The sequence below is a fragment of the Calidris pugnax genome, unplaced genomic scaffold (assembly GCF_001431845.1).
Source record: "Calidris pugnax isolate Ruff unplaced genomic scaffold, ASM143184v1 scaffold51, whole genome shotgun sequence".
NCBI lineage: Eukaryota > Metazoa > Chordata > Aves > Charadriiformes > Scolopacidae > Calidris > Calidris pugnax.
Window position 1 is genome coordinate 6,440,375 of NW_015090797.1, and position 16,783 is coordinate 6,457,157.

General features: G+C 36.4%; 1 protein-coding gene across 4 annotated transcripts in view; it reads left to right on the top strand.

Moving 5' to 3' along the window:
* The window catches only part of SNTG1 (syntrophin, gamma 1), a 228,932-nt gene extending 214,141 nt beyond the window's left edge, over positions 1 to 14,791 (top strand). For all 4 annotated transcript variants that reach the window (XM_014937004.1, XM_014937005.1, XM_014937006.1 and 1 more), the window contains one exon: positions 8,322 to 14,791. In XM_014937004.1, the coding sequence (XP_014792490.1) occupies positions 8,322 to 8,480 (159 nt within the window). In that variant the 3' untranslated portion in view covers positions 8,481 to 14,791. The remainder of the gene's footprint in view (positions 1 to 8,321) is intronic.
* Positions 14,792 to 16,783: the final 1,992 nt, after the last annotated feature.

Sequence of the window (16,783 nt, forward strand, 5' to 3'; positions counted from 1 at the left end):
CATGGCTTTCGATACCTTCATGTTTGATACATCTCAAAGATAATTTTTTTCTTACTTCCGAATTCCTTCAGAAATTGTTTCAAATATACAGAATTTATGTTAGTCTCTAATAAGATAACATAACTAAAAAACCTGATGTCATGAGGATTATTTTCTCTTAAACAAATAATTGGAGAATTTTATTGTGCTCCTAAGTATGGTTGAAGGATGAAACTCATCATTATTTTTCTAATATCTGTCTGCTACTGCTACTGTATTAACACATGATTGTAGGACTAAAGAAATTTCATAGGAATCCAAGAATGGGACAGTGGTTTTTTTTCATTAAAACTAGAATATATTTTTAATACTAAAATATGTTAAAAACATTAAATACAAGGTATGAAATCCAGAATTTGAAGAAGAAAAATAATTTTAATTGGTTTTTTTTTTTAAAGTCTTAAGTTAAATCTGTCATGCTTATCACTTGATAAGACTCAGAGATTTCCTGGTACCTTTATTGAACCTATTATTCCCACTGAAACTGAATAGCGCTTTATTTATAGCAAATTTTATCTTTCTACCTTTTATCAAGGTAGAAATTCTACCATTTACCTTATGAAGGAAGAATGTTCCACAAACTTGCTAGCATGCTTATTAATATGCTGTCATGGTCCCTGATTGCTTCTCTTCATTGTAAATGTAAACTTTCCCATTGACCAATTTGGACATAAAAAATTGTTACTTTTAATTCATTTGCTTGGTGGTCAAAGCATATCAGTTATATCATGATAAAAAACTGTAAGATTATGTTGTCTTTGGAAGTGCTACAGCATTTATAGTGAGCACTCTATCCGTTTATTTGTTTACGTATGAACTATGTTGCTTAATCTAATACAGATAAATGTTGCTATAAAATGATTGTGAAGATTCTTGGGTCATATTTTGGTTATTTTAAAATCCTGTGGATAGGCCCCTTCTGTATTCTTTAAGCATTTTGTGGATTTAAAGCACTATTCAGCATTAGAAGAGGTGGAAAAATCAAGCCTCTATTTTTTGGACTTTACTACCATTACAGAGTTAGAGGTGTAGCTATTTGGGGAACTCTTGAGCCATTAAGAAACGTTAATCAGATTTTCAGAAATGCTTGTAATGCCATGTTTCACGCATACTGTATGCACGCTTCATTTGGAATCAGATGATGGGAATTTTGTAAAACATCTGTTAAAGGTTGTGATGAATATTCACAGCCACAGCTATCATCACCTGTTAAATGCAGCTCTGGGCTTCAGCTGGCCTGGAGACCCATGATTGTAAGGGGACAGACAGCATAACATTTTCTTTACATAAAGATAATTTTTTGCCGGTTATATCAAACAGGGAATAATCAGAATATAGTGAAATGAGAGCTCGCAGCTGAGAACAAAAACAAAAATCTGAGGAGCCATTACCCCAACATATTAGGGCTCTTCATTTCTGCATTCCCAAGCAGTAATGTGAAAGAAGGGCACAGCAGCTGACTTTGATACAACTGAAGAGAGTCACTAGAACTAAGAGTGCTTTTTTCCCCCTTCATCATTAACACTAACACACCCTGTGCATACCTGATCTGAGACTGCCGCATTTCTTGCCTCCAAGGCCCACTTTCCTCCATCTCTGTCTTTCAGCTATGGCACTTATGGAATGTGTTAATGTATTTAATGCATTATAATTCAGTTACTCTCTGCAAATGTGAGGTGGTTTTTTTGTTGTTTTCCTTTTTTTTTTTTTTTTTTTTTTAAATAATATTGCTTCCATCATGGTCAACAGCTGGCTGAATATAAGCTGGCATTGTGGCCATGTGACCAAGAAGCCAACAGCATCCTGACCTATATCAGAAACAGTGTGGCCAGCAGGACTAGGGAAATGATCGTCCCCCTGTACTGAGCACTGGTGAGGCCCCAACTTGAGTGCTGTGTCCAGTTTTGAGCCCCTCACTACAGAAAAGACATTAAGGAGCTGGAGTGTGTCCAGAGAAAGGCTGGTGAGGGATCTGGAGAACAAGTCTTACGAGGAGCAGCTGTGGGAACTGGAGAAAAGGAGGCTCAGGGGAGAACTTATCACTGTCTACAACTACCTGAAAGGAGGTTGTAGTGAGGTGAGGGGTTGATCTCTTCTCCTAAGTAACAAAGGGACAAGAGGTCACGGCCCAAGAGGACACGGCTCTCTCGTCTCCCAGGGACAAGAGGAAATGGCCTCAAGTTGCACCAGGGAAGGTTTAGACTGGATATTAGGAAACATTTCTTCACGGAATGGATTATCAAGCATTGGAACAGGCTGCCCAGTTGATTCCCTCTCCCTGGTGATACTTAAAAGACCGGACATGGTTTAGTGGAGGACTTGACAGCGTTAGGTTTACAGTTAGACTCAGTGATCTTAAAAATCTTTTCCAACCTAAATGATTCTGATTCTATATAATTCTTTCCTGTAAAAATATGAATTATCAAAATCTGAAACACTTCCTGTCTTCCTTCATTTAAAATGCTGCCCATGTGTCTCATGCTATCCCAGACGTGTGTGATTATGGTGTGTTGTATCTATGTGGTAATATCCTTTAGCTTTAGAACACTTACTCATTATGTAGAGAGTTAAGAGTGTCAGAGTCCTTAGCTATTGAGTTTTTATGCAAAGTTCTTATAAATTTATTATTATTCTAGAAATACATTCAGACTTGTAGATGGATTTTTCTTGGAAAAAAATAATTATGCACCCCCATTTAAATTTTAGCCATACTGTCTTCATAATTGTCCAGCAGCTCTTCTGTATTCTGGTGGAATATATAGAGATATCCCTGTTAATGTTAGAAGAATCTAGGAAAAATACTTTTTGAGAAAAAATACAGAACCACATCCATTCATCAGTCAGCTTATTTTTTTTTTCTTGAGAAACACAGTTGCCACCAGAGTTTATATTCCTAAGTGACAGAAAGACCTTCACTGACACTGAATACTTAATATTTTTATAATGCTGTCAAAATTTTTTACAGTGTACTCCATGCCTGATGTAACAAAATTCAAAATGGCATGCTTTCAGACACACAAGTTCCAATGGCTTTAGTTGCAGTTTCAGCAGGTATACTTCTTTTCAGCTTGAAAATAACTTAAGATATTTAAACATTTGCATTATTCTCTCAGATATTGTTAAAATACTGGGTTTTTTTTCTGTAGAGATTTTGTACTGATCCTTTTTCTTGGTTTCTCTGTGAGTAATATTGTGTTACTGTAAAGATATATAGTGTAGTATAAAAGCAGTGTTTCCTCGTAGGTTTAAGCAATTCCAGTCTGAAAAATCCAAACAGTAATTACCATAGGTCACACCAGCGGGTCTATGGCAGGGTGCCTGGATGCAAACACCTAACTTTGAAGGTCTCTAAGGCAAGGTCTAAGTGGTTTCTGAGAAGAAAACCACTTAGGGGCAACATTAATCACCGATACACCTTAGACTTTCCAATCTGTAGGTTATTTCCCAGCTGTCACTCAGCAGGAGATATTGCACAGGTTTGCACAGTCAGACAGAATTTTTCTGACTGAGAGCTACAAAATAGAGCTGTCGGCTTGGCAGATTGTAGAGCCTACGTGTCCCACTCCTTCGTTCTTACTGAGCAGTTGGGGTTGTGTTGAAAAAAAGTAAACACAGAAGGGCAAAGCTTTCTCCTTGTCTGTAACACACAAAGGGATTTATTTAGGCACCTTCCTATCTAGTCACCTATCTATTGACCTCTTTGTTTAGCTGTAGTTTAATGGTCCGCTAGTGTCTCTCCGGTATCACAGCAGCTTCCAGAGGCTAACACAGTCTCAGGACTGTAATAAACTCAGAGTGCTGTGCTCTTCAATTTTATCTGGCTAAGTATTGGACCACTGCAATAGAAACTGCTTTATATTTTTCAAAAAAAATATGAAGAGTATCTTAAATCTGTGAGAGATCCTGTTTTGAGATATATATATGCTCACAAACATAGGAGTATGTACATAAGAATCAACTTCAGTGCTGTTTTTCTTAGTACATACAATTTCCATTTTATTTTTTTAAGTAAACACACCAATCAGTAATTTCTGTGAACTGAGAGTTTCTGTGCTCTGTAAAACACATAACTCGGAAGCTACACTTTGGTCCGTGCTTTCACCTTTCTCAACTTGCAGGGGTTTTTCATAGCTCAACAGTTTTGCCAGAAAAACTCAAGTGAGGCCATAACGCTGTGCTGCATCAGGTTAGCTTCTGTTCACAAACTGGCTGAACCCCTCAGCTGAGTGTTATAAAACCAAAGTGAATACAAAAATCAGCACATTAAGATGAAGATCAAGTCAATTGTCTTTGCCTATTTGAATATGGAGAACAGAAGAGGGCAGAAATATGGTATCAGCAAGAGAAGAAATGTAACTTGAAGGATGTATTATTAATGCTTACTAATTAATTAATGCTACCTTAATAGTAATTAATGACAATTAATTTGTACTTTAAATTATCTTGTATAGAAAACTAAGACATGGCAAATAGCCTGAGTTACTCCTGTTGTCATGTGAACGAAATGCTCACTTTCAAGTGTTGCAAGGTGACCTGATGGTTGTCTGCACCATTTTCCAGACTGACATTTCTGCTTGTTTTAAGTATATTCTCCAAAATATAATTTTAAATTAATCCTTGTTCTTAGCCTTGAGTGTCTTTCTGTGAGCCTCACAGGGCTCTTCAAATTGAGAATATCATCTTTAAATGGGTTTTAAGCATACATACTTAGAATTTTTAGAAAGTGATTGCTCAATTGCAGTGACTGTATTCTGAGTTCAGATTTCTGACCTGTGTGGGTTTTTTTCATCCAATTCTTAGTTTCCTCATGCCTCGCACAGGGATTATCTATTTAATATTTAATATTTAATATTTATTTATTTATTTTAGATCAGACTCTATGCTACTATAGAGAAACCATGTAACACCACATTTGATGAAAGAATAAATATCTCCTCATATCAACAGTTTATATATGGGTGAAAGAAAAGATTTTTTTCTAACCATATCATGAATACTTACCAGCTTATAATTGCTTGATTTTGTAGATGTATTCTTTATGTAGCTGTATGATTAATATAATGCAATAAGAGTTGGTGGGCTTTTTTCATCTGGGGGCACACTCTTTCTGTTTTCTCTTTCCATCTCTGTCCTTTCAATCCAGTTTTTCTTTGTGAAAGGTTACTAGAATTCCCATACACTTCTGCTATGCTCAATGACTGCAGCTTTCTCACATACCTGCCCACTTACATTGCCCTCAGCAGAAACTGTGTATATTCAGGTTAATAATCTGGCAATGTCTGATATAATGACAGCAATGTAGGGTGACAGTAGTTTAAACAAGAGATAGCTTACAAAGATATTTTGAAACCAGAGGGTACAGTGATATTCCAGGAGAGTAGGGTCTTAGGTGACGTGTACAGACAACAGTGTGGAAATTGGAATATTGGTAGATTGTGTACTTACGCATGGACAAGTAGCTGTGTCTTGATTTGCATTTCTTTACTTTTTTGGGGTTCAGATCATTTGCTTTTCCCTTCTGGTAGCAACTTTAATGGCTTCACTGCATATTTCTTCAGGTTTCTTAGGGTTTGCCTGTTTGTTTATTTGAAACTTCATCTAAAGCTGGGTGAGCAATACACAGTACTCTGCCTAGATGGAAGTGTATTCAGACAAAAGATGACTGATGACAAAGTATGTATGAAAACACCCAGGGGTGGGTAGGTGTGCACAAAAGCGTGTGAGTTCCCCTCCATCTGCTGGCAGTGGTGCAGACCCACAGGCAGCTAAAAGTGCAAGTTCTCAGCGGAAGTGAGGGAGTGTTTTGTCTGTCAGCAGCTCTACGTGAATTCTTATCTGTTCATTAAGATTTCTTGTTATTATGCTAATCTGCCAGAAAAGTGTTGTTCTTGATAGATCACATTCCCATCAATCAGACTCCTGTGAATTGAGCTGCAGCCGTTAATCAGGCCTGTATGTACTCACCACATACCAGTCAGCCCACTGTGCTTCACATTGCTTTAATTTCCAGTTAAATATGCACATCTACATTGAAATTGAAATAGGAATAATGTTTCATGGCAAATAGTAATCCAGCATTTGCTGACTTCTTAGTGCTCATCTTTGCAGTCAAGGTAATTTCTGTGTTGCATCATTACTATCAATAATAGTAATTCAACGCACCCTTCAGAGGCTGTTGCCTTCTGTTGCCTCACCCGTTTTCCTTGAAGGTCCATTGAGCAATGGATCTTTCCAATCTGTTACTGTTGCAGAAACACCTGTGATAACTGTTGTTAATAATTGTCCTAATGCACTGTGAAAATTCAGTGTCCAGTAGCTGTAATTATAATAGTAAGAACTTTCAGCTAGCAGGGTTACCTAATTGACTCGAACAAGTCTCAAACTGTAATATTTGTTTTAATAGTCTCATCCTGTTGAGACATAGGGGAAAATGTAGTCTTTCTGCAGATAATGCATGAAATTGATATTACGAATATTTCACTGTTCTACTAAATATCTATTCTCTCATCTTAAGCTTTAGTTCTATTTTTATAGTACAGAAGGATTTGAATGACTGATAGTTCTTATTCTGAAATAGCTTCCATGATTCCTTGTTTACTCATTTCTGAATTTCCATTGTTTCCCTATCTACGATAAATTTTCTTGTTTTGAAATTTGAGGGAAGAAGAAGACCTTTGGCATAGTAATAAAATTGCCCTTTTCACAGTGTTTAAAAATGAGAATGTCTCTAAACAGGTTTTTTTTAAAATGGACACAGATGGCAGGTTTGTGAAACTTGGCATAAACTTTATCTTCTTTATTGAGAATTGGTAGTTAAGGGAGTTTAAAGAAGCTCATGGGATGTTATAAATTCATTTCTGAGCACGTCTGAAGGACATCTGCTCAGGTTGTAAGAGAGCTGAGCAAAGCTGCAAAGCTTCACCTATTCAGTACATTGCTGGACATTCTGCACAGGCAGCTGTCTGCTTTCAGGCAGTTGCTCCCCCTCACACATGAGGGATTTATGAATGTCTCCATGAATTACGTGAAGCAATATCTTCCAGGAAATCTCAAGAGGCAGAAAACTGCAGGTTAATGTCATTTTGAGAGATTTAGCAATTTTTGTTGACTTTACAACAGTATCAGTATTCTTCTAAACAAAAAAGCAAAACCCTCTGCACTACATAGCCTGGAAATACCAGTGCTGGACAGAAAGACAAATAGAACATACCACAGATATCTATTACTGGCCTCATATTACAGTGAAGAAATTTGTATAGTCAGTGAATCAAAGCAGAAAGATGGCAACTCTTCAACATCGTCCCTGCACTTATATGTATTCAAACACCTCAGTATTTGCTTTCAAATGCAACAGTTGCTTATGGAATAAATGCAAACCCCAAAAACACATACTGAAGATAAGATATAAAAAAAAAATTAGGAGAAGTCAATTAGACACAAAGGAGCAAATTTATATATGTAAAAAAAAAAAAGTAGTTTTTATTTATTTCATCAGTAGTGGTGTCTAAAAGAGTCTTAGTTTGTTAAGAAGTTATAAAGAAATGTAAATTAAACTAGGAAAAGAAGGACTTTGCATAATATTGCTAGTAAGTCTAAAAAATTGAGTCAGTTCCTTTTTTCTCAGTCCAATAACAGTAACTCTTTCAATGAAAAAAGATCCAGAATATCCCTGTTTGATACTAGCACTTTTTGAAAATGTGTATTTTTATTTTATTTTTGTAATTAAAGAATCAGCATAAGTAAGATAATAGCTACCAGTGTGAGGTGACATGATGAACAAATGTAATATATGTTGAACTCAATGTTACTGATTTTTGTGGGCATACAGTAGTGTGCGCAGTAGTCCAGAGATGTGTAGACTGTTACGGTGCAGTCATTCAATTTCTATGCAAATTAACCAGCAAAATTGCCAGATTTGCATTAACCTGAGGTAAGAAAAAAATATTATATAGTATTATACATAATATATGTGTGTATATATATATATATAAAATATAATTATAGTATATTATAGCACTTTCCTTCCCCTTCACCCAGTAGGATCTCATATTTCTGTGGAGGCACTTAACTCAGAAATTTGTTCAGCTTATCCTCCAAACAATTATTTAATGAATGGGGATAGTTCAATGTCTAAGTCCCTATAATAGAGAATTGTGAGGCACATTAGCAGAATTACATCAAACTATTAAAATGATTGCTATTTGAATAGCGGTTCATTCCTGTGTAGATGTTTGTGAGGTGTTCTTTTGTTTCATGTTTAATCTTTTTGTTTTCACTTCCAGGAGCTGGAGTTTTCCAACCTGTTTGCTGTCCTTCACTGTATCCACTCATTCTTTGCAGCCAAAGTGGCTTGTTTGGACCCTTTGTATGTAGGCAGTCAAGCCACAACTTCTGCTGCTCCCACAACTTCTGGTACTGGCAAATTAAAGTATACTACTTGACATCCCACATTACGGCACTGCCACTTGACAACAAGACATAACGATGTATAAATATTCATAAGATGTACACCTTTGGTGAACCATGTACATGGAAACCAATCCTGGAGGCAAGACATCTTGCAGCATCAGCAGATAAATGGTCACATGGGATCATAAATTCATCTCTGTTCTGCAAGACATCAGTAAATAAACCTAGTCAAAACCCCAGAATAGGATGGATATGCTTTTAGTATGATCTATTTGTACTTACATAGTGCTCTAAGCAACACTGGAAGCAAAGGAATAAATGACAAAATGAAGCACTTCAGTATTTAATAAAATTTTCAAGTTGCTGTAATAATACACAAATAGAATTGTCATTTTCCTGTTTTCAGATGTTTTTTATGACAATATACTAAACTCTGAGTATGAATTTAATACCCTCTCATTATATTATAAATGACATAAGAGCAAGCAACAAGCATATAATGGTGACAAGGAGATAAGCATGAAAAGGCATTTGTGTAAGTATCTCCTCAAATAAGAAAGCACTTTAAGCACTGTTGTAAATCCATATTGTGTCCATACATGGCGTCATGCTTCTTTTTCTATTTTTTTTTCTTTCAGTCTAACAACAACAAATATATAGCCATATTAAACTGATACATTAAAAAAGAGCCACAAAAGCAAAACACCTTTCCATGACTAAGTCCCTTTTCTTTGAGTAAAAAGAATCTGATATGAATTTAATTTTACTTACAAATTAAGTGCAAGTGTGTAAATTATCACATCTGCTATTTACTTCCTTCCTTTTTTTGTCAAAAATTAAATTCTGTAAATCTAATAGTCTTTATTCGCAAGACAGCTGTTGAATTTGTTTAAGAGACAATCCACTTAATACCTTGTTTCCGTGTTTAACCTAGATTTCACATTATAAGTAGGAACTCTGTTCCACTCAGGCTCTCAACAAAACAGACATTCTACATTATGTTTGAAAAATGAATCCACCCTTTGAATTCTTAATAATTTCTTTTTCATATATATTGTTAGTAAAAGACAGGAATAAATTAAATAACCTGTAAAGAATAGATGACAGAATGCATAATGTCTTTGTATGTTAAAAATATTACATCACTCTGGACCACATACTAGTTCCAGAGTACCATTTAATGATGAAATCTGAGGGAGTTGTAAATTTAAAATAAGTTTATTTAAATATCATTTTGCAAAATAATTTAGCTTTGTGCTATTACGTACATGAATGAAGATGGGAAAATGGTGGGAGCATGTGTGTGTTATAGCTGAAAAAACAGAAGAAGAGAGGGGTTTTTTTGTTAGAATAAGAGAACCTAAAAAACTGCAGGAAGAACAGATAGTGCAGCTACAGTGTGTGCATAACATTTTAAATAGTACTTTGTGGGGTTTCTGTTTATTATATTAGAATCAAAACTTCATTTTTTTCTCTTTTTTCCAATTACACTTTTTATATAAGCACATAGCACGAAAGGGTTATGGACACTATCTGCCTTGTTTAGCAGAAAGACTAATTTTGTCATATCCTTGTCTACATATTAAAGTAATGAAAACTTTAAAAAACTGAGCTGGAGGAAAGCTTTTTAAAATGGGAACAATTGAAAATGCAAGGCAGGTACAAAAGACGAATGAACTCCCAGAGAAAATCATGTCTCTGTTTATTTGCTTTGCATTAGAAGTATCTGGATTTATGTGTATGAGAGTATCCTTGCCTTGAAGTATGGCTGATCGCACTTGATACTAGTTCCAAATAATCTGAAAATATATTTTCTGGGGACTCTTATCACTTTCAAATGACTTTCAATACGTGCTTACTTCTTATTAGTACACCTCAAAGGGTTACACATTTATCTTCCATGCTAAATAGAATGGAATTATGTTGTAATACAGCTATTAAATGCTTTCAGTGTCATCAAAATCCACCATTTTCATAGTCGCCATCATGTGTTTGTTTATATGAATCATCCCTAAATAAAGGGGTCACATCCTGTTCTCTGAACGACACATAAAACTGTCATGGCTGTCCATGGGATCTGGAGTTTGTTCCCGAGAGAGTACAAACCCCAAGATATTTTGAATCCAAAGCTACAGCAATCTAAGGGGTTTAGCAATGCCAACTGTCCTTGTCGAGAAAGCATACGCTGGAAACAAATTTTGACAGAACACTGACAATGCTGAAAACAGGAGCCTGAGATCTGTTAATGAGGGTTCTCCTCCTCCGTGAAACTGCTCCTGAATCACCTCCTTTCTTCTCCTGTGTGGCTGTGGCACTCAGCTCTTACGGTGCTGGTGTGTGCGAGCACCTCAGTGACTGCTCTGCCGCTAATAGCAGCCCCTAAAACTCCCCAGCTGCCAGTTGAATGGTTTTCCTTCAACCATTCATCCTTTGTTGCAGAGTTGCACCACTGAAACTGAGAGTTGTTTCAGGGATGTGGTTTAATCTGCCTAAATGAACATAACATTTACCCAAACCAGCAGAAAGTATGTCACTGCACATTGCTGTTGATTAAGGGACTCCATGGTATGAAAGCCTCCCAAAAAAACTTGTGCAGAACTGAGGTAATGACATGAACTTTTGGGACTCCGCCAGGGTATCCTAGAGATCTCTGTCACATATTCTGATTGTAGAACTGCTGTGTTCATCAAGGAGACTTTTGTAACTGGACGTTAAATGCTTAACATTTAAGAGACAAACATTGGCCTGTAAGTTTTTCTAACCCCCTGTATTTCAGAGCTAAACTGGTGGGGCTTAATCAATACTTTTATTTTCAAGAAGATCAAAGTGATGTTGTGAGAATATAAAATGCCATAGCCTTGACTGCAGGTCAGCGTTGGTTCGTAAATGCAGCAGATGTTTGTGCACTGATCTCACAGAACATTCAGAGGTGACTCTGTGTCCAGGCTTGCCCGTTTAGAGCAAGCTGGTCAGAAATTCAGTCTTGAACCAAAGAGGGAAAAATTTAAACTCTGTGTTGCAATTAATCCTGAAATAGCAAAATATAATTTAGAAAATTATTAGATAGCTATATTTTTCATTTAGATACCTACAGGAGATTCCTGTGTTTAAAGCATAATGAACTTCATAGGCATGTGTCAAACCCCAGGCTTTATGTTGCAACTTCTCATTTCACATGTGACAAATAATGAGTTAAAGTATTTTGTAAGTCAATGCAGCCCAGTGATAATGAAAGAAGAAAATTATAATGAGCTGTCAGCTTTTGCTAAAAATCGGTATGCAAGTGAAAGCAAATATTTTAACAAAAAAGAAAACCAAGCAACCCATAGCATAAAATATAATTTGTTCACTTTGTTATGATATTCTTAAATAAGTTTAATAAAAAAAAATCTTTATAGTACTGTGCCTATTGAAGTGGTGTTATATAGTATACCAAAAATATGTAGTCTTAAGTATAATTAAATACATTTGGGTTGATTTGCTTTGCTTCATATGGAAATTTTAGATGATCTGACCTTCACAGAACAAACCATATGCTAGGTTGTAGTGTTACCATAATTTTATTATGAAAGTGTTACAGATTTGAATACTTGCTATTCTGGATATCATCAGTGAATGAAACTTCCTACATCTGTTTAAAAATACAATTCCAGATTTTCAAAAGAGCTTTGCATTCCCGCAGCATGAATGCACCTTTGAAATAAAAATCAGGATATTTTTAAATGTTGGCCATTTTATTTTGTTAATTAAGTGCAGGAAGAAGTTTGTGGAGACAAACTAGTTGTAAGTGGGTTATTTTTGAAAACCAGTGATTTGAAATTTTGGCCATTCAAAATAGAATTCATAAGACTATAAAAAAAATAATATACAGTATCAATATGCTTTGAGATAATAATAATGAAAAATAATCTTTTCCACATTAGATCTTGATTCCACAAAAATATATTTATGTACTTTGTGCGCTTAGACTTTATCAAAACACCAAAGTGGGTAGTTAAACACTGGAACAGGTAGGTAGGCCTATTATTTTAAACGTGATTTGGTTTTTCAATGCCTTAAGGTGTTTCTTACCTAAAACAAAATACTAAAAAGTCTGAAGATCTTATGAATGTACAGTTGCTGCCCTTAGAATTCAGCAGCTTTGCTACATATCATCGTCTAGTACCCTGGAATATTCCCTATGCCAAAAAGAAAGATTCACTTCCTTACAGGGTCTGGTCTCTGAAGAAGTGTAGTAACTAGGAAAAAAAAAAAAAAAAAGTTTAAGCTGTTTTTAAAATATTAAACTTTGAGCAATCATGAGTTCAAACTTTGGGCTTGCACCTCTGACCAGTGCTGCATGATGGCAAACATGGGAGACACTCACTCAACCTTCCTAAATTTAAGTTCCTGCCTTAGATGCCTAAGGTAGGGTGTCAGATGGGAAAGATGCCTAAGGTAGGGTGTCAGATGGGAAATACAAGGTGGGAAGGTAGTTAGGGCCTCTGGCAGGTGCATGAATGTGCATGTGTCTCTCTTTCTAAGGAGGTAGAAGTGAATATACATTAGGGTTTTCATTTGAAAGGGAATGTGCTTCTGAAGCGCCACTCACTGTGCTATTCTTCATATCTCAGATCTATATTTAAGTGCATGAACTGGGTTTTTTAGGGTGAAACTAGGTGAGCATCACACCTATATAAATTCTAGGTCCTGATGGGCTTTCAGACCATGCAGCCCAGCTGAAGTGAGTCCAAAGAAACAAACCCTCTAAGATGCTAACACAGCTGCCAGTTCCTGGTGCCAGCTGTTCCTGTCTCTGCAGCAGCTGCTGCTTGTGCACCATGGGTTCTTGAAGGACCCTAGAAAGCTGAGCTTCACAGGACAGCCCTCCAGAGCTTAGTGCCTGAAGGGGGATGCTGCATTGTGGTAAGGGGCTGAATGGAAGGCTCATGGGTGCCCAGGGCAGGTTATTCTGCATCACCTTTTTCCCTCGCCACACAGGGATAGTACTGGCCACAAGCTGGCTACCCTGTACTGGTCAGCTCTCTCCCTGCTGTGTCTTTCTCCCCATCTACCACAGATAGTCACCTGAATATTTGCTCTGAGGTCCCCAGGCGTATGTCCCTGTCCCCTCACCCTCTATGCTCAGACAGAAGGCAAAGGTGTACTCTCAGCTACATAATGGAGCCTCTAAACCTCTTCTACAGTCAGAGGACATTATTAAGGATTATGGCAAGGGCATCCATGTATCAGTAAGAGTGCTTGAGTGCATGATTAACATTCAGGTTAAAACAAATAAAGTCATATCTGAGCTTGAGTGCTTTCCTGACATGGAGGGTTCTTAAGTGCAATTTTAGTATTTTCCTGGAGTAAGGTCTGTAAATGTCAACACATTTCTACTTGCTTGACTCCATTTTCAGGTTTTCAGGAAGTTTCGCAGAGATAGTGGTTCATACGCTGTTGGAATCATAGAGAAAAGCATGGGAATACAGGAATAAAAAGAAATTTCTGTTTGAATTCTGTACATTATTACCGTACATTACATAATTTATTAAAATACATTGAACAATGTAAACCTAAATGCTTTCATTTATATAACTTAGTCAGTTTTCACTATGGTATACATGCCTTCTACTTTCAACAACTTTCTCCGCAAGAATCCCAACTGTATATTATAGAAATTCTTTTATTATTCAGTATATACTAATATATAATGCATAGTGTGTGTGTGTGTGTGTGCGTGTATATATATTAGTATATACTAATGGAAGATATTCAATATATATTAATGAAAGTGACATATTAGGCACAACTATAAAACAGAGCATAAATCCATGAAGCTTTACATTTAAAAACTTAATCTTATAATATTATAAAGAAAAATATGTATATTAGTTGAAGAAATCGCTATTTTTGCAGGATATGCACAATCTGGATATACAATAATAAATTGATAAACATTAACCGATTTACTATTTCATACCTCCAGGAACTTTGATTTTTTTAATTATTCTTATCCCTTTAGCATATTTGCAATATGTGTCATAAGTTTTAATTTGTTATGGATAAAAATGACTGAAAAAATGTAATAGAAAGTGCTATATATTTTATAAATATTAAAAATTTAAGAAAAATATTCAAGTTATTTATTTTATTTTTAGTTATGGTTTTGTGGTTGTTTGTAATATGTATTTGTGACAAACATTAGTCACCTAGTTGTTTAAGCTCATTAATGTACCACTAATAAAATGCTATCTTCTGTTTTGTTTTTGTTATGTTTTTGTTTTGTTTCTTTTTGTAATGGAACATAACAGAAAAAAATAGAAAATAAATACTTTTTTAACTAACCTCTTGCATTCAGTCATACAGTGTATGAGTTTTATCATTGAAAGCCAAGTTTGAGAGATCAAGAAAATACTTGAAAAAACTGGGGTGGTAAAGTTATTTCCCAACACCATGTTCAACTGTTTATTTGATAGAAAAAATGACAATTCCTTACCTGTACAATCATTTCCAGAAGGCATGTTACCCACTCAAATTCTGACTAAGATTTTGGAAACACCCATCTCTCCCCTAGCTATGAAGCTCACCAATGAACAGATTATTTTAGTACACAACCACTAGATGAACCTATGCATCTTTTAGTCCCAAACTGTAGGCTCTCCAATGTGCTGAACAGTAGCCACTGTGGAGACTTCCTTAGAGCTTAAGTGCTTGGCTGAGGAGGTCTGCACCATGGTCCTTTTGTCCTTGTACACACACATTCTGGAAATCAACCAAGATATGACTGGAAAACTGATAGGTGTAGGTCAGGTCCTGCTGTCCAGAGGGCTCAGGATGGACCCTACACTAAGATCCCAGTTTCATAAGGCACTTGAATACATTGTTGTGAGCATGAAAATTATAAGTACCTGTGATGTAGGAAAGAGCTCAAGGTGGTGAGACTGAGTGAACAGGAGTTCACTTCATTGTCTTTCAATACCACACTGTGAATCAAAAGATAAATTTATCTTTTTACTAGAAGAATGTTGGGGAATATGATATCTGATTTCAAAGAGAGATGAACTTTGGAGCATTTACACTTGTGTCACTGGTATGGTGAAAAGGAAACATTGGTTGACCCAAGTGGTTATAGTAACAGTTATGTATCACTAGCCTGGAGATGCTTTAAAACTCAAGAGGCCATAAACGGAGATTTATTCTTTTTCCTAAAGGACACAGCATAGAAACCATAGCAGCTGCAGGAGAATGTGTGGCAGCACTGCCACTCCATACTCCCTGATCTGCCCCTGCAGAATTGTGAGCATTGAATGTGATAGTGTTTTACCCACTTTCTATTTTTCTGGACTACCTAAGGTGCAACCTGAACTTTTGTCAGACTTTTTTGCTTCAGGTTGGATGTCTACAAAGATTTTTACTAGATGCTGAGGTTGTCATGTGAAGCTACCTGTAGAAACTAGGGTTTTTAAAAAAAGGCAAAAAAAAGCTCCATGAACTACCAAGAGCTTCAGTGAAAAGACAAGATATAAACTACTTATGTGGCCAGATCCAAACTCTCACCTGTCACTTTTAAATAGACACAAAATCCTTTTAGCTAAATGACTTCCCCCCGCCTTATTTTGATTGAAGGGGCTAGTGAGGGAAGAAAAGGGTCTCAGAAAGGCCAAACCCCTTCACTGAAGAAAGGAAGAGAGATTGGGGTGCTTGGCTGTGGTCTTTGTACTGCAATGTCACCAGTGCAGCAGAGATTCAGATCAGGGCAACATCACAAACAACCTGCATTCTGTTCGCAGAAGACAAAATTTTGCAAGAAGCATGACATTAAGGCCTTCCACCATTTCACAGGAAACAGAAGCTCAGACTATGGTTAATATGAAAATGCATCAGAGACAAAGGGAACTCATATCTGAGTGGGTTCTGTGGCTGGGAGCAATTTCACAGGAGTAGGTATAGGGTTTTTCCCCAGTGGGGAGTTTGAGAGCACCAGTGCTGGTGTAGTGTAAGAGAGATCCGAGCTGTCTGAGTGGATTAGGGCAACCTAGTGACCTACTGTGAAGAACCAAGAGGCTTGTGAAGTGGTGGCAAAATGTTCAGAGGAATATAAATTTAGGAAGAACATCCTGAGTCACTGAATTTTATCCAGCTTCCTCAGGCAGTCATGTCATATAACCCCTCTCACAAATGTTTAAACTTCATCTTAAAAGTAATTAGGCTTTTTGGCCCTCTTCCTCTTGTTGGAAAGCTCTCCAGAATCTCACTGCTCTGATGGTTTGAAACTGTCTTCTAATTTCCAGCCTAAACCTATTTCTAACTAGTTTGTATCTATTTGATTTTGTGCCAGCATTATCCCCTAATT